A 24,144-nucleotide genomic window follows, 5' to 3' on the forward strand; every position below is an offset into this window, starting at 1 on the left:
CGTCGCGTAGGCTGTTCTAGCACCTGTAATATCACTCTACGGATTCTTTTTGTACGAAATACTATTCCGTCCATGAAAGTGCTGTTTTATGCAAACTAGTTATAACACTTGTAAGATAGGCGTACTATCATTTCCGGTCATTTCTGAGGTTGGAACGCAACAGCCGCGATTGAAACATTGATTTATACGTTACCCATTCCAAAAAGAATGCATTTAAATTCAACTGAAATGAAGGCGTTCAAGCAACTGCAGAGGAGCTGGAGTCACGGCAGCACGTAAAAATGCGTGGCTGTGCTCGTCGATCGCTTCTGTCCGTCCGGAAAAGGGAGACCATGAACGCACGTTCGACGGCGCCACCGGATCTCATTGGACCGCCTTCGTCTTCTCTCAAAAATAATATTCTTTCTCACTCTTACCCTTCTCAAGCCCAGCCCCTTTAGTCGTCTCTAGCGCAGAACAGTACCCATGAAATTTGGCAGAAAAATTAATGTAAGTCCTGGGACTTTTCCTCTCAGCGGACTGATAGTAACCTCCGCGGTGCACAGGCTGACTTATACAACGAATGGCGGGAATTCTACCTGGATTATAACAAGCTGAAACGGGAGCTTAAGGTAAGCCATCAAGAGCTGTACTTGGCCACATCGCCCCTATCCCGAATGGCAATGCTCTTATGAATGTTTTGGGCGCAATAAGCTAACCTCCTTTTGTGCCTTACACATTCGTCTATTCTATTTCACATTTCACCCGTTCTGTCAGATCCCGGAGGATTTTTATTGACTTTAATTCAATTTCTTGCTCTGTAGTCACGGACGACTTCTCATTTGTGGACGGATGATGACGAGCTTTCTTTCGTTGGAATGCTCGAAGTTGAGCTCGACAAGATTCATGATTTCCAGAAACACAAGACAACGGAGCTTGCGCGAAGGATTTCGGCAGCCGAGGCTAGTGTACAACGGCTTGTAAAGGAGGAAGAGGCATACCACGCATCATTTTCTGGCCAGAACAATGCAGCTCAGACGGATGCACAGCAAAGAAATGGGTACGGGACAATGGTGGACCTAGAACGCCAACGTCGTGCGGGTGGTGACAATGACGGGTCCGATAGCGCATCCGACGACGACTCTGAGGGCGATACTGACAGCGGAAAGAGCTCTGATACCTTTGAAGAGCAGTTCCGATGGTTAGAAGAGGAGGTCGCTACCCTCGTTGCTGATGTCCATGATTTGGCTCTGTATTCCAAGCTGAACTTAACGGGATTTATGAAAATTCTAAAGGTATGTGTATTGCCTCCTACGCCAGTTTCTTGCCTTACCTAACCTTCTGTAGAAACATGACGTACGTAGAACTCTTACTTACGAGTCAGTCCTGCCCGTTGACACATGTTTGCTCAGAAACAAACGAGCCGAACCATGAAGGAGACCTTTATCCATTCTTATCTCGACAAACGCCCATTCTACAAATACAACTGGGACGGATTGATTGTTAAACTCTCTAAGCTGTACGACCTGGTACGGACACGCGGTCATCCAATCCAAGGTGATTCTTCTGCTGGTGGGAATCAGAGTGCATTCGTGCGGCAGACAACAAAGTACTGGGTAAACTCTTCTGTCTTCTCTTATGCAAATCATGCGCTGATGATTTATGTAGGTCCATCCTGACAATCTCGTACATTTGAAACTTGCTATTTTGCGTCATCTTCCTGTACTTGGTAGGTTTTCCACGATAGGCCCTCTTGACGCTGTCTAAAATTTATTGCCGCGAAGTCTTTAATGCAAAGAAGGACTTTGAACAGAAGGATGCTGGTTAGTTGATATTGTACAGAAATGCATTCCCGATGCCTTTACCGACACAACATTTGTAGCTATTACTTCTATTTACATGGACAACGAAGACTTGGAGCTTTATCTCGGACGTCTCGAAAAGACAGAAGGGGCGGAAGCAATTCGTCTTCGCTGGTATGGAGACATGGACGTTAAGCAGGTTCGTCCACGAGAACGTACATGACAAAGTCTAATTGCCAACACTGATATTTTTTATAGATTTTCGTCGAGCGAAAAACGCACCGCGAAGACTGGACTGGCGAGAAGTCCGTAAAGGCACGTTTCCCCATCAAGGAAGCGAATGTCAACGCTTTCCTGCGTGGGGAGTATACCATGGATGACGAGTTTAGGCAACTTGTAAAGAAAGGGAAGAAAACCGAGCAAGAAGTCGAATCGATGATTCAACTTGCTAATGAAGTGCAATATGCCATTGTTACAAGGAAACTAAAGCCAGGTGAGTTGCGGGCTTCTGTTCAGGGAGCAGTGAGTCAAATTTGAGGTTCTTTAATCAGTCATGCGCACGTTCTACAATCGCACGGCGTTTCAACTTCCTGGTGATGCACGTGTTCGCATTTCGCTGGATACGGAGCTTACAATGGTGCGTGAAGACAACTGGGATGGCCGAAGACGATCTGGAGACAACTGGCGCCGAATGGACATTGGCATTGATCATCCTTTCTCGCAACTTCCGTCTGAGGACAAGGAATTGTTCAGGTAAATTTTACTCATCTTCTAGTTGCGAACCCAACTAACGAATCTTTCTTTAGGTATGGCGTTCTGGAAGTAAAGCTACAGACTCAGTACGGCCAGGAACCGCCAGAATGGGTGACTGAACTGGTTCAGTCACATCTTGTCGAGGCGGTTCCGAAATTCAGGCGAGGGACATTTATTTTATTTACTGCACAGGAAATCCATAACAGATCATCTTTAGTAAATTCATTCATGGCTGCGCGACGCTTCTTCCTCATCGTGTCGACCTTGTACCGTTTTGGCTCCCACAAAGTATGTGCCGCTATTTTCAACAAAATCAGATTTCTGACGAACAGCCAAAATTTCAAGTGGATATTGATATTCTCAAACCGGATACTGGAAGAATGCACATCGAACGACCTACTCATAGTGCTACACCATCAACAGTGGAGACGCCTGATGTCGCAACCCCTGATTATGAACGCCAGCGACCATATACGGAACCAGTCTCTGAGGGTGAAGAAGATGACGAATATGCTCTTGCACCTGCGCAGCACGAAGACAAGGCAACTGGTCTGAGTGGAGAAGCGTTTGCCGCGGCAATTGCTGAACGGAATCACTCGCTCGAAAAGGATCGTGCAGAAAAGTCGCGATCAGTCGCCAAACAATCAGGACGGAGTGGTGATGGCGAAGAATATGCAGCAGATGATGAACGTGCACCTCTGTCCAATGGTAGACGAGGGTTTTTGCACCCTCCAGCACCAATGTCACGCCAGAAAGCACGTAGTTTATCGATTGATCCTCTTGCACCCTCGCAGGCATTCGACGAGACGTTTAGGAATAAACTAACGGTTGTATCTTCAGAACAAGATGAGAGTGCGATTGATGATCCAGATAGCGAGGCGGTTATTGGCCCGCCTGGAAGGAGACTGCGAGGAGACGATCGGGAACTGGTGCGGTTCTGGAAATCGTCGCCTGGGCGGCGGATAGCTGTGCCCGTTCGAATTGAGCCGAAGGTGTATTTTGCGTCGGAGCGCACGTTCCTTGTACGTGTCCCTTCGTTTCTTTTTCTCTTTGTTAATTTGGAGGCAAAGTTGGCACTAACAAAAAAAACAACTCCAATCTTCTCGAACAGACCTGGCTCCAATTTGGCGTTCTCATAGGTGGGATTTCAGCAGCCCTCCTCAACTTCGTACCACCGGACGACACACGCGGACTCATCGCTGCATCGCTCTTCACCTTCGCCGCACTTCTCGCCATCGCATATTCCTGCACTATCTTCGTCTATCGTGCGATCAAGTTGCGAAAACGCCATGCCGAGGGATTATATTATGATAAATGGGGACCCTCGGTGTTGTGTTTTGTCCTTGGCGCCGCGTTGTTAACGAACGTTGGCTTACGCTTTGGAGAGATGTAGGGGCTTCTCTTCTCTTCTCTTCTTTTCTTTATTGTGAGTGATTTAGGTTAGTTGGAGGGGGAAGAGATGTGATGGTGCACTCTGAACGACTTTTTACGTGATCATGCATTCAATAACTGGCACTAGCATTTTTGTTTTCTTGATTCCTTTTCTTGGCTTGTGAACATGTCTTTATGCTATGCTATATAGGAATTTCGCAATTTGCATTGTTAACAACGTAAATCACGTCATGCATTAGTTCATAAAGTTCTGACATAAAATTTCTGAGTTACGGGTTCGAAGAAGGATCCGAAGAATGCACGCGTATGTCCTCTTGAGTCCACGACATAATGATAAGTACACAGCCCCAAAAATGGTGGTGTGCAAAGGGAATGACGAAACGAACAATATTATCACGATTCCCAAGTCTTCCGGCGTCAAAGTTGAATAAAGGGAGACAAATAAAACTCTTATCCAAGAGCGACAAACAAAGCCCAATATATCAATAAATGAAAATCGAAGATTAGAGTACAGTTTTCGTTTTCCGGGGAGGTGGTATGACGGACACAAAGAAAGAGGGAAAGAAAATGAGAAATTCGACGTCAATAACCTAATTGTAGTGCATAGCGATGTTTGCAACTGATATAAGATATGATGGTGAAATAGGATGAGATGATGTAATAAGCAGAAAGCATGATGCAGAACGATGGTAATAACATCGAGTAAGCAAGATAAGTAGTAGATCCAGAGTATCGAAGAAACGAAAAGCAAAGGACGAAACCGACGACAAACGGATGCAACTTCAGCGTAGCATGTAGTGTGTTGTCAAACAAAAAAAAGGAGTCCGAGGGGAAATGCCGACGAAAATTATCCTTGATACGCAAACGCAACGGCGCCATACAATCCATCCTCTTGACCGAGCATCCCATCACCAGCAAGGACCTCCATCTTGCGAGAATGCCAACCGGTCCCGCTACTGACGTTCCCTCGCGCATCTGCGAGGCGTTCCAGCGCCGCGCGGAGTGGATGGTCACGAGTCATTGCACGGCGGAACTCGGAGCCGCCACTTGGGCTCGTATTCGAATCTGCGAGAGGTCCAGGCCCAGTAGATCCGGATGAGAGTTCGGCCGTCCAGCCGCTTGCGACGTCAACGTACCAAGCGCGACCGCCTTTACTACGCACGATGCGCCAAGTACCCGCTCCAGCACCCAGACCGTTGAGAAGCGGCATGGAAAGCTCGAGTACGCGCAGATGCGTTAGCGCGAACTGGGCCATAAGGGCGTCTTCCTCTGGGTCAAGGCCTGTGCAGATGTGTGACGGAGGCATACATAGCGGCTGGATGAGAATTGTATGTAAGGCGAGTGAGGCATTGAAGACGCGGCCTGATACAGGGATGGCGAGTTCGGGTGAGGTACAGATGAGCGTAAGTACTTCGACAGTGCTTGCACGAGCGCGGAGGAAATCTGAAATGGAACGAAGAGAGAGATGCGGGATGTACGACAGTCCTAATGAGCGCAAACGCGGTTGCGGGGAAAATGCAGACAAATGCGCCGTGTTGAGAGGGGCGCTTGAAAGGTCAAGGTATTCAAGAGCGCCGGATGTAAAGCACGGAGCTTGTGCAATGAGTAAAGCGAGGTTATCAGCCGTCAGCGGGGAAGGGTAAGTGGCGTCGCCGTAAAGATTGAGGTGTCGGATGTTCCGGGCACAACGGGTATGTACGAGGAAATCCGTGATGGCGTCACCAGTAAGGCGGGTGCAACGAGCAAGGGCGAGTGACTCCAGGCGGACGGTCGTCGACGAGCCAAGTGCCTGTAGAAGCTCTGGCGTGACACGAGTACTCGACAGGTCAAGGTGCGTGAGTGAGGGGAATGCAAGTACGAATGAGTGGAGAACGTCAGGTTGAATCGTCTTGACACCCAGTAGACAGAGCCTCTGTAGACCCGGAAACTGCATCGGCTCCCTCGCGCCGCGATGTGTGGGCGAGCTCCTTCCGTGATCCTCGTCATTCGGATTGGATTCATCAATATTAATGTATGTTTGGACAAATTCCGTGAGGGCGCTGAAAAATATCGCCGAAACACAACCGGTGAAGTCCACCGCAACGAGATCCTTACTTTCTCTGCGTCGTTCTAGGTCGAGTTCCTCTTGATCGTCACCGTTTTCTAGGGCAAGACTTCGCGCACGAGATGAACGACCTCGTCCACGGGATGGAGAACCCCGAAGAAAGAGCTCCTTCAGCACCGAAAAGGAAAGAGCACCGTCCATATATTCCGTTGCGCCGAAAGCAGTTAGATTTGGACACTCCTGTAATAACACACAAAGCTCAATGAACAAATATAGCACAGCTTCCATGTAAGGAACGACGTTACCTTGAGAACGTTTTCCAAGCGTTCTGTGGTCACGAAACGGTGCTTAATGGCCTCGCCAGTCACCCGGCGCATGCCGATAGTCCGAAAATGACTGAAGTCAATGCGCCGAACGTAGCGCCCTGGGGATGGGTTTTCAGGGATCGGAACTGGATGGCATCATTAGGTCAATAAATGACGTGAAGAAAATCAAATATCAATTTACCGTAAATTCCAGACCCGTCCTGCTGCAGCACAAGCTGGAGGGCGTCGCTGATCGATTGCATAATCTTCCAGCGAGCTGGGCTCTTTGACTTGGCGCGTATACGTCGAGGGGACGGTTCGCGGGAGGCGGGTGGAGATAGTAGCTCAGGGGGGATCGAGCTGTCAGGTCCGGAGAGGGATGCGACGATGGACTCATGCAGCAGCTTTTTAGATTCATCGTCATCAGGCAGACCAAGAGACTTAGACGCGAGTGCAGCGATGGTAGCTCGTCGGATGGAGCAATCTATTTCTTCTTCGTTGATTTCTTCTTCGCCGCTGGTGACTTCAGCTACGAAGGCAAGCCAGTTTTGGGGGAGGCGGACCTCGATTTTGCGCCAGAGCCACGGCCTAGCTGCTTCAAACCAAGCGTGGTTTGTGAGGCAAAGACTAGCGAGGGACCGAAGGGCTAGCTGCCCTGACCATTGTGGAGGAGGATATGATGATGGTAAACCAGTCGGGGCAGCGTTGCTGTGGAAGACTAATGGGTCCAGAGATGGCACAGGGGGAAGCTCGCCAGCGTAGAAGATGGTAGCGCATACAGCATCAAGAAGCTCTGGCGGAAAGTGGGCGACGGCGGATGGTTGCATTGCAGTCGCAGACGCTTGGCAGCAAGGAGAGGTAATGAGTGTTCATCGGCGTCGCGGTAGAGAGTTATATATTCAATCGTATGTCCGAAAGTCACGAGTTGCAGTTCTGAACACCGAATGCCGATCCATGATCCTTCCCTCGCTTACCTCATCCGGTCTGCCTATTGCGTTCATCCTCCCCTTATTCTCAACATCCTTCACTTGCTTGCAATCCTGGCCTGGATAATTTACTACCAGGCGTTCAGAAACATCCCGTCTCTTCCTTGCGCCATCTGGCACGATCTTCCCTTCCCGCCGATGTGTCTTTATTTTAGCACTCGCAAGTCTTCTACTATATGCGTTTTACGTTTCTTCGCATCTGCCATTCCTCCCCATTCTCAATATAGACACTAGTCCCTCTAAGTTCTGCTCCTTTACTTTGGCGACAACACAAGGCGAGTCCAGTGAGTACGTGTCTAGCTTCGTTCCGTACATTGCGAAAGTGCCGAACGAGATCATGCGTTGCCGCTGTCCTGGCCATTCATCCCGCAACGGATCCCTTCCCCCCTTTTCCAGGCCCATTCCCTCTTATGTACAGGTCGCTGAATGGTGTATTTTCCGAGAAGTTCGACTAGTAACTCATTCCGCGTCATCGCCCTTAAATATGAGACCATCGTGACCTGGAACAAATGTGCTCCGTCGCCCTCATCACTGCTTCATCTCCCGAGTCTTGGCAACTGACCTGCTCTTACGTCCATTGGAGACTTACCATTGCCTAAAATGCGACATCCATAACGAATATTTGTATAGGCGTTCAACAACGGAAGTTCTTCTATTTTCTCCAGATCTTGTTACGGCAACCAGCTTCAATGAAGCCAACGTGTCGACTCCCCTCCCGTCGGTTATTTTTGACGAGCAGAACTTTATGCACGTGTGTATTAATTGATCCTCCAGCCATCTTCTCACTCGGAAATCCTGTCGCTCAAACGTGCTTTGAGGTACAACTTAGGCGAGTATGAGTTCATTGGACTTTTTGAAGATCGGACCCGAACGGCCGCAACGTTTGGTGAAGATCCGATACTCCGACGCCCCAGCTGAATATGTAACAATGCATTTGGCGAAAACCTGCGTTCCGTTCAATTCCAATGTATGTGGTGTTGCCCTTCGGGCGTTCATACGTAGCCTGCGTCTGGACTCTTCCTTGTCTGTGTACTTTCTCTCCGCGGAAGTTCCTTAGCCCGACTAAGGCCCCCTATACATACGGATCTCCAATTACATCATTTGTTTCAATATTTGTGCGATATCGTAAAACGTCGGATGATCTTCATTTCTTTACATGCTTGGACACACACGGTCAGTCTCGGTATGCGGTGCGATTAATCCATCTGCGTATATGCGTCTGGGGTGAGACTATTTTAAACTCCTCATGCCTGGAGCATGGGGATCTCGCAACTTGGCTCATTTATTGCGTTCATCACCTCGGCACCCTCACAGTCTTCGTCTTCGCCAGCTTCTTCAAGTTCTAAAATTGCGTGCTTAGGTGCATATGTTGCGGGTTTTGCTAATTTCACCAGCCGCACATTGCATGGAAGCCATTGTAAACTATTTTTAACACTTATACCTGGACAGCGAACTACTGGCAGGGATGCCGCCGCTTCGTGAACCCATAATTAGCACATGCTCGACCACTAGACTAAATTTAAAAATATCAGCAGAGTTAGACGCCTCCCTCCCACCGCTACGCGATTTATGACCGTCCGAACATTCCGGAGACGGCCCTATGTTGAATCTAGGATACTCCTTGCCTAACATGCCACTTTTCTCTAACGTATGCCGGCATGCGTATAAAGATAGTGCTTTGCTAGATGTCTGTCGCCGACTGTTGGGTTATGACTCCAGCACCCACCCTCAAACTTTGGATTGCTCATGACTGTGCGGCTCGATATCCGATGCGGTGTATGTCAAGTCTGTGGCTCCGTTATTTCTTACAAGTTCATCGAAATTGCCTTTCGAGTCGAGTAATGGTCCTACTAATGGAGCGTTTAGAGAAACCGTCAAGTCAAGTATTAAGTAATGCGATATTACATAAATGGATATCACGTGATTCGCAATAGCACATGATTTTGGATCACTGGTCGAGTTCAGCTTTCCCCGTCCCGTCGTCTTGAACCGCTATGTCCACAACAACTTCAGTAGAGGCGACAACGACAAGGAATAGTTCGTTATCCTCTGTATCCGTGCCACTCATGGCTCTCCCTGTCGACGCCGCTGGGCCGGGGAGCATGACTTCGTCATTCTCATCAAGCAGCACAAATGCAACAGCTGGGCCAAGCTCTGCTTCGGCTATATCAACTTTGCGCTCGCTGTATCCAAGGGCCGCTCATGCACTTCTTCAACGGGATTTCACTCTTACGCAGACGATACTCGAATCAGCATTCGAGCTTCTACCGCCACCGTCGTCATTGGGATCTTCGTCCGTCCCCGACTCATTAGACACGCACCGACGCAAATGGGATATACTACGGATCACTCTCGAGACGTCCGCTTTTGACTCTCCGCCTTCTGCAAGCAGTAAGGGAGTTTCTGCAGACGACGTATTACCGCCAACTTTACGTGCGAACCTCATGTTGTCCGCTCCGGGACTCATTACCGCACTTCATACGCGCTCAGTGAGGCTCTTCACTCCGAAGCAGCAAAGCCCGAAAGCAGCATTTCTCCCTGCGCAGATACTAATACCTCTAGTGTATTCAAGTCTCAAGTTACATTGTCCTGACGTTGGACGTGGGATGATCGAGGATTGGTTAGCGCAGAGGGACTCGGTTGAGAGCACTCGAAGAGATTTAGAAGGGTACGAACGTGTGCTGGAGTTGTATTGCCTGCATGTCCTCACTCGGTTACACGATTGGGAGTATGCCCAGGAGTTTCTGGAATATGAAAGCGAATTGTCTGATAAGGCTCGGCAGGTTCGTCTATTCGCTTTTTTTCTTATTTACTTCAAATGACCTCGTCGCTAATTATTGATTAATCAATTCTATGGATCGCAGAGCCTTAAAACGAAACTACAAGTATTCCGCGCTCAAGAAATCGAATCAGCACGTTCAATACCAAGTCCTCCACCCCCTTCACTCCCAAGCTCATCGAGTAGTTCGGGTTCGAGGACACCTTCCCCCTCTCCTTCACTAGAATCGAATTCCTCTTCGGACACGGACGATACACATTCGACACGTACGGTCGTTCCGCATACTCCACGCGCGAAACATGGAATGAATGGTGTGCTATCGCCACTAACGCCGACTCCGTCGTCGTCTTCTACCTCCCTTGCCGCAGAGGCGAAATATTCGAATTCGAATGGACATGCGGGGATTAAAGGAAAAGGACGGTCCGTGTCTCCCGTCTCGGAATTATCCACTGCTCGAGGGAGTCAAGCACTTACTGAACGACGGGCTGCGGGGAGCATAAGTGCGAATGGACATGCGCAACATAGGACGGTAGGAGCGAGGAACAACGAGCCGTCCGGGCTAACGTTTGCGATGAGTATTTTAAAGACGTACATCTCGCAGGTGGGAGCTTCGAGGCTTTTGTTTGCCTTATTATGCCTCCTGGTCCCTGTTTTCTCGTTCTTGGTTCGACTACGCAATAGGCGAAGAAGTCAGAAGGCTATTACTGGGACGCATAGCGGATCGAGCGTGGATGCGGTCCGGAGGAGGTTAGCGGGGCAGGTACGAGGAGGCGGTGGTGGGTTGTTAGGCTCTCTATGGGTGGAAATGATACGTGCGGTGGCTGATGCGGTGCGTATGGCGGGTGGCGGACTTGTATAGCGTATAGCATTATTTCTTCAAGGAGATTTCTAATGATGTTGTTTTCGTGTACACATGTCGATTCCCTGAATCGTTTTTCTTGTTATTCATGCTTATTTTATATAGTTTTCCGTAATCTTGAGTTCAAATTCTTGGTTTTTAAACTCTCTCCTTTGTGCCTCTTAGTTCCTTTCATTGCCTTTGTGCCTTCCTTTCTTTTAATTTGGTTTTGGTTTGTTTTTTAGGGTATGTTCGGATTGATCGTGCTCATATGCATACACGAAATGGGGTAAACACACTTTCACTCTTTGAATTCGGATCTATATTGCGAAGTTTAGCATGGATCCTTGTGTTCAAAATAAGTAACCGATTACAGCATTAAGTAAATGATAAATGACAGCTTGTTAACAAGACTATTGGATAAAGAACGTTTCTATACATTTAGAATGTAATAAAAGAAAACAAGCGACACGGATGGGGATTGATGAATAAAAGTTCTACTTCGTATCTGCCTCGGACATGGGAGATAAACGAGACACGTCAGACAATATTCCTTCCTTCTTCGTTTGATCCTGTAACCGGCAGAGCACCAGTAGCAGATCAACTTAGTTCAAGACTGAAAGATGTATTCCTACATACCTTCAGCGAATTCGATGTTACTGATGGTCCTCGACCTGTAATTGGTTCCTTCATTCGCCCCTCTCTCAATCGCCTCCTTCAGATTGATAAGTAGGTGGCTTCCGAGGATAGACAGAAGAGTTGGAATTCCAACTGCAGATAGGAGGACTGTAACGAAAGGGCCAGCAGCAAAAATTCGAATATCCACTATCTGTATTATAGAACAAAATATCACCCTACATCCACCTGAGTATGGTATATATGCAGAAGTGATCCACTTACAAACCATAGTATAGAACTTGGTCTTCAATGAGGACTCTGACAAGATGGAAACCTTTGAATCCAGATGATATTCTCCAGTACTCTGCTGCCTTAAAAAGTGCCAAACAGAGTAAAATCATCCCATATATTAAAGTGGCAGTCCTGAAATGCATCAAGGAGGGAGAGCAGGGCAGTGTAATATTGTACTCACCATGCAACAATAAGTAGCCGTTGAGAAGGTTCTCTGCTGATTGTACAAATGTTGATAGTTGGTACAATATTACTGATAGAAACTGAAGCATACGTCATTTAAACCGACCCTTTAAGCAGAAGGCACTAGCCATCCTTACTATCTTCGAATATTATGTCGTAAATGAGAAGGCCAAGGTCAATGCCTGCTTCTATAGCAAAAAGTGCCTTGAGCGTGATTGAAAGCAGCCTATTGGTCAAATGAGATTGAGAAGTTGTCCAGCAGATCAGAGTACCTTTTTTGTTGGTATAGCGCCGATACACGGATTTGGAGAATGTCTATAAACAATCATGTGCACCCGATATCAGAATGAAATGATGGAAGCAATACTTACAGTCTATAAGAACAACTGTGATCAAGTCTGGTGCTGCGTTAAATCAGAATCTAATAGCAAGGCAGTCAATAGCGCACTGCATGAGCAATTTGTCCAAAACATTGCACGACCTAATTTCTCAGTTACAGTAATAAGTAGAATGCATGGTCAGAAGGAAAAATACGCACAGCTGAAAACGGTCGTGTTTGGATGTAAGGTTAGCACATACTACAGATAATACTGTTTGTGCTCTACCTCAAAATATCTTGTTCGAAGCTATTGACTAGCGTAAAACTCCAGTGTAAATTGCTTTCCGTAATCTGTATAATGTGTAGATATTTTGCGTACGGATTATACTAGAAATTCCTCCAAGGAGTCCGACGTAGCGATTCTGAACATCAACGTTAAAGTCTGCTCAACCACAGCTAGGATATTCGCCGACAGTCCTCACTGTGAAATAAAGCAGACTAATGGGGTTGCACAGCTTGGACTTCAGTGCTATCATTGAGATATGGGCCTACACAACTCGGAGTTGAGCTCACCCAAAAAAATCTTATCTGTACAGAAACGATACGATTAAGCTAGTCCTCGAGAGATACCTACACAATCCCCATACCTCCTTATCTATTGACGTGACTTGTATTGCGTTACTGTCAGCGAAAGTTTGGAAAGCACATAGGTGTAATACAAACATGCGTAGTAGATCAAGACAGTCAACAGTGCCACGTTGAAGTATTCTGCAATGATTGCGTCGGAGACAAACGATCTCGCTAAGTGCAGGTCAACGTTTACAGCATCGGAATGAGTGGAGAACGAAATAGCATGGCCATAGTCAAGAGTATGACTTGCCATTAGAGGAGAGAGTGCAAGACAAGCTAAAGATACACTCTGGGCTAGCTGTCTCTTTATAAGAATTACGACCTCTGACAGACGATTGTTATGTTACGCTCTGCCTGAGATAATGCATGAGAGAGAGATGCAGAATAAGGAGCGTTTCAATCAAAATTTGATCCGGTCATATCAAGTTATTGATATGAGATGCATAGTCAGGGACTATTGCGGTAAAGAAGCAGATGGACATGATTATGTAATGACCTATCTTCGCCTCTGCTGAGTTAGAGTATCAAGTTCATAATCCATTTTACTGTGTAGGACAACTTGCACTTTCTCGTTTCCATCAGAGATGCACCAGCATAAACCCGAGTCGACTGTCTTGTATCTTTACCTCTGAGTTAGAGAATGGAGATTGTAGAATTTACTGCGTAAAGGAAGAATCGCCCTTCATGTCAACCATCAGAGATGCATAACTAGACAATAAAGCTAAAGTTCTCAGCAATATAAAATCTTGAGCTCGCCCCCAAAAACCGCAAACTAAAAATATGTCAATACTTGAATCTTATACAGAATCTTGTGACACTAATATCGTATCTTCTGGTAATGTAGTATGGGATGATATTACTGATGGTCCAGGTTAAATGGCAGCTGCATTTGTAATATTATACCACTAAACACCTAACGTTAAAGAACGACCTATATACTACAACCACATGTACATCCGAAAGTACACCCAGACAAAACAAACAAGCACCGGGATACGACAGACGAAACTAAAAATCCAGAAACCAAAATCCAAAGCAACAAGGAAAACAAACAAAAAACACGGAGTAAGAGAGATCATCACAGATGTCCGTCACTGTCAAAGAAACCAATAACAACAGGTTCTTTTAGGAGGGGAGGCGATGAATTGATGGGAGCATGATGCTAGTGCTAACAACATAGCATGTAGGAGTTAGTTAAAAAGGAGGCACATCACGCAAGCATGCTCATCATAGTAGCAACGATCGTAAAGAACCCAATAGCGATATACGGCATCACAGTAGTATCAAGCAGATTCGGCGCAGCACCACTGGCATTCGCACCCCCCGTCGAACCAGCACCACCAGTCGAACCACCTCGACTGCTACCAGATGCACTACCGGAAGCAGAAGAAGAGGTGATGGTGAACCCTGCTGCTGTGTCTGTTGCTGCTGCCGCGAACAGCTGTTGGGAGGAGTAGGTTACGCAGTTCGAGGATGCGGGGATGGTTGGTGTGTACGGAGGGACAACTGGGCCGGTCCTGTCGTTAAAGTGGATAATAGGTTAACGAATTAGGTAAATGGTAAATGCAATTAATACGGAGTAATACGCACTGAGGCTGGAACCACGTTGTCAACGCGCCGTTGGTCGAGAACACTCCCGGCGGCGTCATGTCATCACTGTCGCAGACCTACAATAGGCGTGGTTGAAATGTACCAGCGCAGCAACGCAGTAAACAAAGCAAACCGATGATTAGCAAAAAGTCTCACAATAACCAAATTCAAAGGAAAATTTCGAACCTCAAAAGTGCCATTAACATGCCCATAATCCGCAAGCGCATTATACGTGCACCCAATCTCATCATAAATATGCTGGCAAAGCTCAGGCGCATTGGGATCGTTTGGGTTACACATCTTCAAACAAAACTGGCCATTCCCAATAAAATCGATCCACTCGATAACTTGCGTATAATTCTGATTTCCCGTAAAGTTTCCAGACCCGGCGAGTTGCTGGAAAGACGCGGAGTTCATGCCGAAACCATTCGTGAAGACGATCCCACCGAGAGGGTTACCTTGCTCGTCTGCACCGTGCGGGTCGAGCTAAGAATAACCAAACCAAACCAAAGTATAATTAGAACACGCTAGTGCACGGAACAAGAAGAAAGAACACAAAGGAGGTATTGGAGAAGAAGAAATGAAATTTGAAATCGAAAAAGAAGAACATACCTCCCCTCCGGCATCGTCAGCGGCAAGTCCAACTTTAGTCTGGTCGATGAAACCCACGACCTGGAGGTAATTCTTCGCATACAGCCATTGGGCGCCAGTAATTGCCCCGGGAGGAATGATGCGCGTCCCATGTCCGGGAGCTGTACACCACGCTACCTCACGAGCTTCAGATTCTCCTGAGAAATTAAAAAAAAAAGGAGTTATTTGATAAGCATGTCAAATCCAAATCCCACTGTTGTCTCGTGGCGAAATTGCTACGCACCGATGGTATCGTCTGTCTGGCCTGAACTCCACATACAAAAGTCGCCAATGTTGTTTAGGAATACGGTCTAAGATTAAAATGCGAAATTTCCCTAAGAACGGGATGTATGCAAAAAGCAATGATTTATTTACCTGGCAATTAGATTGCTGATTCTCAGTTGTGCTATTACACAAGTTAAAGCCAGACTGCGGACCACGCTCGCCTCCTTGGTCGCCAGTGACCTGGAAGGGTATATCCGGCCAAGTGAAATGCTTAGACGCGAGCGGCTCGAGCGACGTCGACGCAGGGGACTGCGCATTTGCCGCATGGGCAAGCACGAGGCCGAAAAGAGTTAAAAGAGTGTGTTGAGACATCACGCACGCACGGCAAGGTACGCGGACTTCAATAATATGGAAGTACGGATGGAAGGAGGAAATGGAAAGTGGGAGGACGACGATGTGGGTGGTTGGCGAAAGGAAAAGTTCGTCTGACGGAAAGGGCGGGCGTGAGTGCGGGAAGAAAGTGAACTGGCGCCCTCGTGGGTTGATGGGAAATGGATAGACGGACACAGAAAGACCGAAGCTGTGAACGAGGCTAATGAGGCATGTAATCACACACTATAACTATAAATAGACCAACTCAATACATATCCCCGTGTATATATTTATACTTAACCTCTCCCTTGTTACACATATGGTAATACATCACATTAGCAACCAGTCAAGAAAGCAGTCGATAGCAATGTGCACAGTGCTGCTGGCAATGTGTATAATGCCACTACACCGGAACTTGTTTTTGAAGAAACGCAACCTGCGCTTTCAACGACTGCTCGTGATCCGGCCCATCAGGATACAAATCAAAATGTCCTATAACAACCCAGGCTGTGTCAATCTCTGATCCGGAGAGTCTAGACAGGCAACACGCGCCCGCCGTTAACATTGTACGTATTCTAGAATTGCTTACCTCCAGGAGTCCTTTCCGTCACAAATTTATCCGACGAACGCGCAACGCTCAGCGAGTATTCAAGTAGGCACAGCTCGTCCGTCTCAGCAAGAATAAGAAGAACCGGACATGCTATTTTCGATGCCTTCGCCGAAGGCTTGTAAAATGGGAGCTCGAACATGCTCGATGCGGATATCTATTTTTATTTCATACAGGCAGGGAAGGATTTTAATTAGCAGCTCGGACGAGACGGAAGTGCTTCTTAAAAGGAGATAACGCACGCGATTAGGATAGTCCCTAAATACGGACACAACAAGTTAGCACCATCTAAACTTCCCCCGAAAACAAAGGAAAAACACGCCTCTTATCCCGCGCAATCTGCTTAAAGCCGTCTACGCTATCTGGTGTCGTCAAGCCTGCTACCGTCCCAGGTGCACCCGCAACAGGGATATACAGCGGTTCTCGCCCGAGTGCTTGGCGGAGCAAGTCGACGATACCATACCCAACCAACTTGAGGAACACCGTGAATGAAGGTTTTGGAGCACTTCCAACGTAAGGGCATTGCGTGATTGCACATGTGAGTTTTAGGTCCTGCGCGGTCCAGGTAAGAAGTTGGTGAGTGTTTGAGGGTACGACCGCAGCAAGGAGAGGAAGTACATACCTTCTCAACAGCCAGAGTAATGGCGTGTGCACCTATAGTCGTGCAAGGTTAGAGCCCACCACTAGCACCTAGAGTTCCTAACCGAAAGTCTGTCACTTACCCGCAAAGCTCGTCCCCCAAAGCACAACACGCTGCGCATCAAACTCCTCTTGCTTCTTCACCCATCCAATCACGGTCCTATAGTCGTCCAGCTGTTCTGACACGTAAATACACTCACGCGGCGTGCCATCTATCCGTCGTTGATAAGGGCTTACCCACAATAGCAGTGGGATAGGGGTTAGAGCGGAAAGCACGAAAAGACACACCAGAGTCGCCAAAGCGTCTGTAGTCGAAAACGACACATGCGTATCCAAGAGCTGTGAACGCCTCGGCATACGGCGTGAGGCTCATCTTCTTGTTCGCAGAGAAGCCGTGTGCCCTATGATGACGCAGTCAACCATCACTGTCTGTGCACTAAAAAGAAACGAAGTGCAAAACCATACATGACAATAACAGGATGTGGTCCAGCCTTTCCCTTGTGTTTTATCGGCACATATTTCCATGCATCCAGGTTCCAGCCCGATGTCTTTGACGGAATCTTCACTGTACTCAAGTTGAAAGGTGCGTTGTTGTCAGACATGGTGGTAGGTAGCAGTGTTGGTGATAGGCGCTTGGCCAGTGACGACGCCAAGGTTACACGAGAGCTTGGCGACGATCGCACATTGTCTTGACGTACGCAATGATTGTCCTGTCAATCGCTCCGAGATTGGATCAGACACTATCCATTCGACAGAAAGAATACGTGAAGTGAATAAGCATAGCCAGACATGTGCATCGAGCTACAACTATGAATGTCAATGGACTGAAAGATGAGACAAATATCCAGATGTATATATTATCGTGTCCGTGCAAATGTGCAAACAGACTCAACAAAGTCCTTTATGTAGATACGGTAAAATCCCATCCGCAGACTAGATCGTGAAACAAACTTAAGCAAACATGCTCATCATGGTCGCGACCATCGTGAAGAATCCAACAGCAATGTATGGCGCAGCGGTCATTTCAAACGCCGCGATTGAACCACTGTTCGTGCCAGTCGCCGATCCGCCGGAACCTGATGAGCCACTCGAAGGCTTTGATGAACCAGAGGCGGATGTGATGGTGAAGCCAGCTGCGGTATCTGTTGCTGCCGCCGCGAAGAGCTGCTCGGAGGAGTATGTTACGCAGTTGGAAGATGCCGGGATGGTGGTTTGGTATGGAGCGGAGACAGGGCCAGAGCTGCGCAAAAATCAGTTGAGCTGAACTGCTACGATCGAAAAACACTACTGACAAAGGTTGAGTCCAGGTGGTCAATGCACCGTTGGTCGAGAAAATACCAGGCGGAGCCATATCGTCACTGTCGCAGACCTATAGGCCATAATGCAGACACCAATGAGATCACTATCGTACTCCTACTTCTTTCAAAGAGACTAACCTCAAACGTGCCGTTAATGTGTCCGTAGTCCGCAAGCGCGTTGTACGTGCACCCAACCTCATCGTAGATGTGTTGGCAGAGCTCAGCCGCGTTGGGGCCACTCGGGTTGCACATCTTCAAGCAAAACTGGCCAGCGCCAATGAAGTCAATCCATTCAATGACCTGCGTATATGTCTGGTTGCTGGTGAGGTTGCCAGATTTGACAACTTCTTGGAAGGATGCAGAGTTCATCCCGAAGCCATTCGTGAAAACAATACCGCCGAGCGGGTTGCCTTGTTCATCGGCTCCATGAGGGTCCAGCTAAATTACCCAAATTTATGTTAACCCTTGTTGTCAAAAACAGGAAAGCAGTGCGACACGTACTTCACCTCCGGAATCATTGGCTGCGAGACCGACTTTTGTTTGGTCGATGAAGCCGACGACCTGCAAATAGTCCTTCGCATACAACCACTGTGCACCAGTGATGGCACCAGGTGGGATTATACGTGTGCCGTGTCCAGGAGTAGTGCACCATGCAACTTCACGGGCCTCCGATTCACCTTCATACGTGACATCAGAGGTATATCAGCCGTGCTTATATAAGTGGCAACGCACCGACACTGTCATCAGTTTGACCAGAGCTCCACATGCAAAAGTCGCCGATGTTGTTGAGAAACGCGGTCTGAACGCATCAGTCATAAATTCCTCGCATCTGTGACTTGTGAAGAGAAAAAGGGGCTGCTTGCCTGGCACATAGACTGCTGGTTTTCTGTCGTGCTGTTGCACAAGTTGAAACCCGCTTGGGGACCGCGCTCACCTCCCTGGTCCCCAGTAACCTGATAAGGAATATCGGGCCAGGTGAAATGCTTGGATGCAAGCGGCTCGAGCGATGTCGACGCCGGTGACTGCGCGTTGGCAGCATGGGCGACGGCAAGGCCAAAGAGAGTCAAAAGAGCGTGTTGGGACATGATGCCCGTTGTGGTGAGTATTAACAATGCTAGTGTGTGGTATATAAGCAGAGGTGAGGGTTAGAGGCAGCAAATAGGCGCCAAAAATGAGAGAGAAAAAAGGCGAGACGGTGGTAGAAAGCAAGAAAAGCGGGCTGTGATGAGAGATGAGAGAAAAGAGAAAAAAAGAGGGGATGGGTTCTGCGCCACCCCTTAAATAATTCCGAAGACAGGGTGCATCCCATTTTTAACCTAGCTGTGCTATTAATATCGTGCGACATCCTATATTAGGACGTCGATCATCATTTCCATCATCAAAGATTTCATCTTTTCTGCTCGCGTTGCCATCCAATTTTTCTCCGGCTCAGCTCAGACTGCGCTCTCCGATTCAGACTACCACTACAATTTTGCACGACTATGATTATCTGTTTTTCTAGTACTACATGGCTTTAGATAGTCCTTGACTCTACGGAAGAAACTTGTTTGCGACGTCAGCTGGCGGCTGCGCTGGCACAATTTCGGGTCCCGACTCGACCTAGATCCATAAGGGGTAAGCGAAAATACCATGCGATGTAATGAAACAGGGCGTAATAAGCATATAACTCTCATGGTCTCACCTTCTTGCCCAAGTCCTCGATCTTCTGTTTCAACACGTCAGGCTCAATTGTCCCCGTCACCTTGACCGTCTTTTTCTCAAACGAGACGTCATAATCTTCGACACCTTCGTTATTCTCTTTCACTTCCTTGAGCATATTATCGATGGCAGTCCTGCAGCCATTGCAGCCCATCTGGATTGGATAGCAAAGTCCATGGTAAATAACAGTATCTGCAAGTATTGATGTGCAGAGAACGTACTTTGACTTTGAAAGTTATGGTCTGTGCGCCCTACACCACACCAATTTCTGTCAGTCTGGGTTACGAACACGTGCTCCTGGTTAACAGTCACTCACCTTCGAGGGCTCAGTAGACTGATCCGCATCAGTTTGGGGAGCTGCAGTGGCGTCTGCAGTCACGGGAATGGGCTCAACTGCAGGAGCACCAACTGCGGCGGCGGTAGCAACTGCGATCGTAGCATCGCTTGGTTCGCCTTTTGGTTCAGGTGCGTTGGGAGCCTTGTCGTTAGATGGCATCGTATCAAATCACTGTCAACAGGTCCACTGGACGGTGGGTGTTCCAGCACCTTGCGAAAAAGGCAGTCTTAAATACAGCCGACAGGGCCTAGCGTGACTACAAGTGCTACTTTGCTCGCCATGCAGTTACGAACGGGTACCTTCGTGGTGAACGGCCTGATACAGACTCGCCACATAGCCTTACGTGTTTTCGGTGATTCGGGAGTTGGAAACAAATATGCTATTGAAGTCCTCCTGCACCTATCCATAGATATTGGTACGTATGGCTTATGAGAGGCTGTACTGGTCGCCACACGAAATTCGCTACCCTCAACTCGCGGTCCTTTACACACCTTTATATAACTTGGCCAAAAACATGTAAAGTGCTAATGAAACAGAGCCCTCACACACGGAAGCTAATCAGGATCTAGGATTTCATCCGTCATCTGTTTCTCCTTCCTCTTAGTTGTGTTGTCACTCATCATTTTCCAAAGTTTTGCACTAACGTTGTATTTTAATCTAGACCAACATCGTACCTACACTTCGTGTAATTACACGAACTATCCAATTCTACGTATGCAAATCCATGCAGTTCACGATCCTTTGCTTGACACTCAATTATGCTGCCCCAGTAGGATGTGCAGCCTGCTCCTCCGCCACTGGTGCAAACGCCGTCAACTCCTCCTTCGATTCGATCTGGATGTCCATACAGGGTAAAATAACAGTGTATAATCAGCACGAAATAACAGTGGCGTAACCCGGCAAAATATAAATTCAATACTCACCTCGATGCCCATTACCTCAAGCTTCCTCGTCAACGCTTCAGATTCAATAGTCCCAGTCACTTCAACAGTCTTCTTCTCGGGCGACACATCGAAAAGTTCAATACCTTCGTGCTTTGACTCAGTGAGCATGTTCTCGATGCGTTTTGGCAGTTCACCATTGTCCAACTAAATCAAATAATATGGAATATTCGAATAAATGGGTATGTAACGGTACAAGCGATGCAATGAGAGCGTACCTGGACATGGTACCTGTATGTGCGCACAACCTACGCCACATGGATATCTATAAGTAATGGATGAAGAACGTGATCCTTGTCATTCACTCACCTTTGAAGACTCGTCAGCAACATCCGTTTGGACGCTCTTAGTGGCGGTCAACGCGGCTGGCGGAGCAGTAGCTGACCGAGAAATGCTTGGTCCCGTGGTCGGAACAGCAGCGGGTTTCCTCGTAGGTACTGCTGCTTGGCTTTTAGACTGGGGCACGTTGGGAGTCTGTTCGTTCGGAGACATCGTTTCAAATCACTGTCTGGTTAACAGCTGGATTGTAAGGTATGCAAATACTCGAGTAGCTCGATGGACTGAGCAAACTTATATTCCTCCGACGTTAGTTCCACTTTGCTCAAGGATCAATAGCGCATAATGAAACACGTATGGACAATCACACCAGTCAAGCAATTTCGCCACAGGAACCAGTGACTGCTGTGATTTCCTCGCTATGTATTAAGTGCATGAAAAGCTAAATTTGCATTTACAGACGCGCAAGCAGCCATGGTATCTTGACACATGATGAGCATTCGCCACACAGTATTACACGGAATACTGTTCACGCTTGTAACGGATATGGAGTCAAGAGTACTTGGAACAAGGCGTAATGAATGCATGTTCTTAGTCGTCGTCCCTCTCGCCACACTTACGTTCTACGCGCTGTACAGACAGCACTACACCTCTGCCCAACGGCTTTGTCGCGTATACGATCACTCTCAGTCTGCATGTCAAGTTCATCGCCCTCTCGATATTCATTCAAGAAAATAATACATATATACACGCTACATGAGAATGCTTGAATTCCCACTTTTTAGCTACCAATGCATATCGGGCCACATAAACGGGCCAGGCATCGGACCCGGTCCAAGATCAAAAGGCGGCAGTGGTGGCAGAGGGGGTGGTGGCACGAAAAATCCATTGATTATTGCCTTAGATTCGATCTGATGCAGCAACTGAATTAAAATCACAAATGGAAATCACTCGGGAAATGATTTACCTGTAAACCTAAATCTCGAAGGTTCTTCGTCAAAACACTAAAATCAATAGTTCCCCATACTTCAATCGTTCCGACTAGCTCAACTGTTCTGTAGAAGTTGATAATCCTTTCGTTCCGACTATAGCTAACACTATGTCCCCTGACTCCTTCAGCCGATAAACTCTGGAGCATAATTTCGACAGTAGGGACCCAGTTTCTATGACACGTCAAGTCAGCTTCTATGCTACTATAGTTGTACTTATAAAAGGTATATTTATCTCACTAGGGTGATTCTATATCAGTAAACTTATATGCAGGCTAGATAAGAACTGCAAAAACCGTACCTTGACTTTGTACCTATAAGTACGCTCTGGCATAGTCTACACATATATTTGTGTATACTAGGGATTAACACAATATATATATATATAATAATGGTTGCACACAGACCTGTGTGATTTGAACACGTTCTATCCAAAACTCGGGCATTATATGGAGCAGTAAACCAACAAGAGAGACAAGATCCAAGTAGAGATGCAAGTTTGAAGCCTCTGATTGAATTGGTGCATTATATTGCTCTGGGAAACAGATAGGTACTAGCACTGGTGCAAGACAACTAGTCTGGATACTAGTTTTGCTTTGCTCTCCTGACTATAAATTACTTTGGCTTCTTAACATATTATTACATAAAGCTGGTCTCATACTGCTTTTTATTCCTTAATCAGTTAAATAATTGGATATATATACATATTCTTGCAAGAATTATGGACATGCATTAGAGTTTAAGTACTACTACACTGCTAGTTGCTCAACTGTTGTAGTGATAAGTATAAGAACCAAAATGCAAGCTAAGCATTCACAGTTGTCTCACACTTGACTATCTGTAATATGTTATGGTTCTCCACTCTTGTACCTTCAGTTCTGAGGGTTCCACACCCTTCTGTACTAGAACTCAGGACTTCTGTCCCTCAGGGGTACTGTCTATAGACTATATGTATGCTGACTCTTACTACTACCCCTCCTTACTTTATCATTCTGTTCCTTTGACCACCCTTTCATTCTTTGTTCATTCTATAGTCTCTTACCCTTTGTCCATCCCTTTATTCTTTGTACCTTTATCTTTGACCTTCCTTTCTTTCATTCTTCATAGCTTATCATTCTTAGTAGCTCATACTCTCTGAGTACTCTTGTGTAGTTTAGTATATATAAGTGTACAAGATCAGACTAGTTCTATAGTCTTGATCTTGTCTACTCTAGGTAGTCCTGTACTCTTAGGCTTACTCTATATACTCTACTCTTGTCTTACTCTCTCTCTCTGTCTGTTCTACAAGTTCTGACTATATTCTAGTGCTTACATTCTGTATTTCTGTTGTGTAAGATAGTTATAGTCTGAGTCCCCTTACTGAGCCTTTAGGTCCCCTCTATACTGTTGCTAACATCAGATTAAGACTACCTATTACTACCCTACAACTCTCCTACATTTTAGGTATTAGTACTTACTATTGTATTAATCTCTTTTCTTTGTTCTAACCCTTTTACATTTTTAAATTTTAAGCTTTCTACATCACAAAAAAGTCACAACAAATGTATTTAATAATAGCAAAAGTAATCTAATAAAATGATTTCATAAGCATTACATTCTAAAATAATACTTGTATTTTACTTG

The 24,144-nt window shown here is 46.7% G+C and overlaps 9 protein-coding genes across 9 annotated transcripts; 4 read left to right on the forward strand and 5 right to left on the reverse strand.

Annotated features, from left to right (window-relative positions):
• Positions 1 to 438: 438 nt before the first annotated feature.
• Positions 439 to 4,088, forward strand: FOMMEDRAFT_165297 (SPX-domain-containing protein). The gene is made up of 14 exons (XM_007262722.1): positions 439 to 489; positions 546 to 611; positions 804 to 1,274; positions 1,327 to 1,335; positions 1,392 to 1,595; positions 1,648 to 1,708; positions 1,764 to 1,802; positions 1,862 to 1,980; positions 2,040 to 2,274; positions 2,333 to 2,534; positions 2,588 to 2,695; positions 2,752 to 2,822; positions 2,880 to 3,556; positions 3,646 to 4,088. Exons 1-14 carry the CDS (start codon positions 466 to 468, stop codon positions 3,925 to 3,927), a joined length of 2,568 nt encoding a protein of 855 aa, XP_007262784.1. The 5' UTR covers positions 439 to 465; the 3' UTR covers positions 3,928 to 4,088.
• Positions 4,089 to 4,369: 281 nt separating this feature from the next.
• Positions 4,370 to 7,110, reverse strand: FOMMEDRAFT_138456 (uncharacterized protein). The gene is made up of 3 exons (XM_007262723.1): positions 6,478 to 7,110; positions 6,276 to 6,421; positions 4,370 to 6,210 (listed from the first exon to the last, which is right to left on the reverse strand). Exons 1-3 carry the CDS (start codon positions 7,100 to 7,102, stop codon positions 4,774 to 4,776), a joined length of 2,208 nt encoding a protein of 735 aa, XP_007262785.1. The 5' UTR covers positions 7,103 to 7,110; the 3' UTR covers positions 4,370 to 4,773.
• Positions 7,111 to 7,219: 109 nt separating this feature from the next.
• FOMMEDRAFT_165299 (uncharacterized protein) lies at positions 7,220 to 8,328 on the forward strand (the record flags this gene model as incomplete). Its single annotated transcript, XM_007262724.1, has 4 exons — positions 7,220 to 7,257; positions 7,340 to 7,549; positions 7,892 to 7,982; positions 8,036 to 8,328. The coding sequence occupies 4 exons, from the start codon at positions 7,220 to 7,222 to the stop codon at positions 8,177 to 8,179; spliced, it is 483 nt and encodes a 160-aa protein (XP_007262786.1). The 3' UTR covers positions 8,180 to 8,328.
• A 939-nt stretch (positions 8,329 to 9,267) lies between these two features.
• Positions 9,268 to 11,175, forward strand: FOMMEDRAFT_117370 (uncharacterized protein). Its single transcript, XM_007262725.1, has 2 exons — positions 9,268 to 10,044; positions 10,126 to 11,175. Exons 1-2 carry the CDS (start codon positions 9,328 to 9,330, stop codon positions 10,897 to 10,899), a joined length of 1,491 nt encoding a protein of 496 aa, XP_007262787.1. The 5' UTR covers positions 9,268 to 9,327; the 3' UTR covers positions 10,900 to 11,175.
• A 2,615-nt stretch (positions 11,176 to 13,790) lies between these two features.
• On the reverse strand, positions 13,791 to 15,825 carry FOMMEDRAFT_144532 (uncharacterized protein). The gene is made up of 6 exons (XM_007262726.1): positions 15,515 to 15,825; positions 15,384 to 15,450; positions 15,122 to 15,297; positions 14,696 to 14,995; positions 14,510 to 14,586; positions 13,791 to 14,436 (listed from the first exon to the last, which is right to left on the reverse strand). Exons 1-6 carry the CDS (start codon positions 15,734 to 15,736, stop codon positions 14,130 to 14,132), a joined length of 1,149 nt encoding a protein of 382 aa, XP_007262788.1. The 5' UTR covers positions 15,737 to 15,825; the 3' UTR covers positions 13,791 to 14,129.
• A 168-nt stretch (positions 15,826 to 15,993) lies between these two features.
• FOMMEDRAFT_144533 (alpha/beta-hydrolase) lies at positions 15,994 to 17,584 on the reverse strand (the record flags this gene model as incomplete). Its single annotated transcript, XM_007262727.1, has 8 exons — positions 15,994 to 16,228; positions 16,326 to 16,500; positions 16,586 to 16,601; positions 16,666 to 16,895; positions 16,966 to 16,997; positions 17,066 to 17,194; positions 17,271 to 17,383; positions 17,448 to 17,584. 8 exons carry the CDS (start codon positions 17,582 to 17,584, stop codon positions 16,140 to 16,142), a joined length of 921 nt encoding a protein of 306 aa, XP_007262789.1. The 3' UTR covers positions 15,994 to 16,139.
• Positions 17,585 to 17,712: 128 nt separating this feature from the next.
• On the reverse strand, positions 17,713 to 20,474 carry FOMMEDRAFT_102346 (uncharacterized protein; the record flags this gene model as incomplete). The annotated part of the gene is made up of 7 exons (XM_007262728.1): positions 17,713 to 18,222; positions 18,275 to 18,351; positions 18,419 to 18,718; positions 18,782 to 18,957; positions 19,013 to 19,079; positions 19,117 to 19,278; positions 20,295 to 20,474. 7 exons carry the CDS (start codon positions 20,472 to 20,474, stop codon positions 17,934 to 17,936), a joined length of 1,251 nt encoding a protein of 416 aa, XP_007262790.1. The 3' UTR covers positions 17,713 to 17,933.
• A 120-nt stretch (positions 20,475 to 20,594) lies between these two features.
• FOMMEDRAFT_151799 (uncharacterized protein) lies at positions 20,595 to 20,919 on the forward strand (the record flags this gene model as incomplete). Its single annotated transcript, XM_007262729.1, has 2 exons — positions 20,595 to 20,730; positions 20,852 to 20,919. 2 exons carry the CDS (start codon positions 20,595 to 20,597, stop codon positions 20,917 to 20,919), a joined length of 204 nt encoding a protein of 67 aa, XP_007262791.1.
• A 152-nt stretch (positions 20,920 to 21,071) lies between these two features.
• FOMMEDRAFT_25782 (uncharacterized protein) lies at positions 21,072 to 22,967 on the reverse strand (the record flags this gene model as incomplete). The annotated part of the gene is made up of 9 exons (XM_007262730.1): positions 21,072 to 21,149; positions 21,239 to 21,403; positions 21,475 to 21,504; positions 21,566 to 21,730; positions 21,995 to 22,013; positions 22,153 to 22,223; positions 22,500 to 22,695; positions 22,836 to 22,858; positions 22,929 to 22,967. 9 exons carry the CDS (start codon positions 22,965 to 22,967, stop codon positions 21,072 to 21,074), a joined length of 786 nt encoding a protein of 261 aa, XP_007262792.1.
• Positions 22,968 to 24,144: the final 1,177 nt, after the last annotated feature.

The sequence above is a fragment of the Fomitiporia mediterranea genome (genome assembly GCF_000271605.1).
Source record: "Fomitiporia mediterranea MF3/22 unplaced genomic scaffold FOMMEscaffold_2, whole genome shotgun sequence".
NCBI classification, from domain to species: Eukaryota; Fungi; Basidiomycota; class Agaricomycetes; order Hymenochaetales; family Hymenochaetaceae; genus Fomitiporia; species Fomitiporia mediterranea.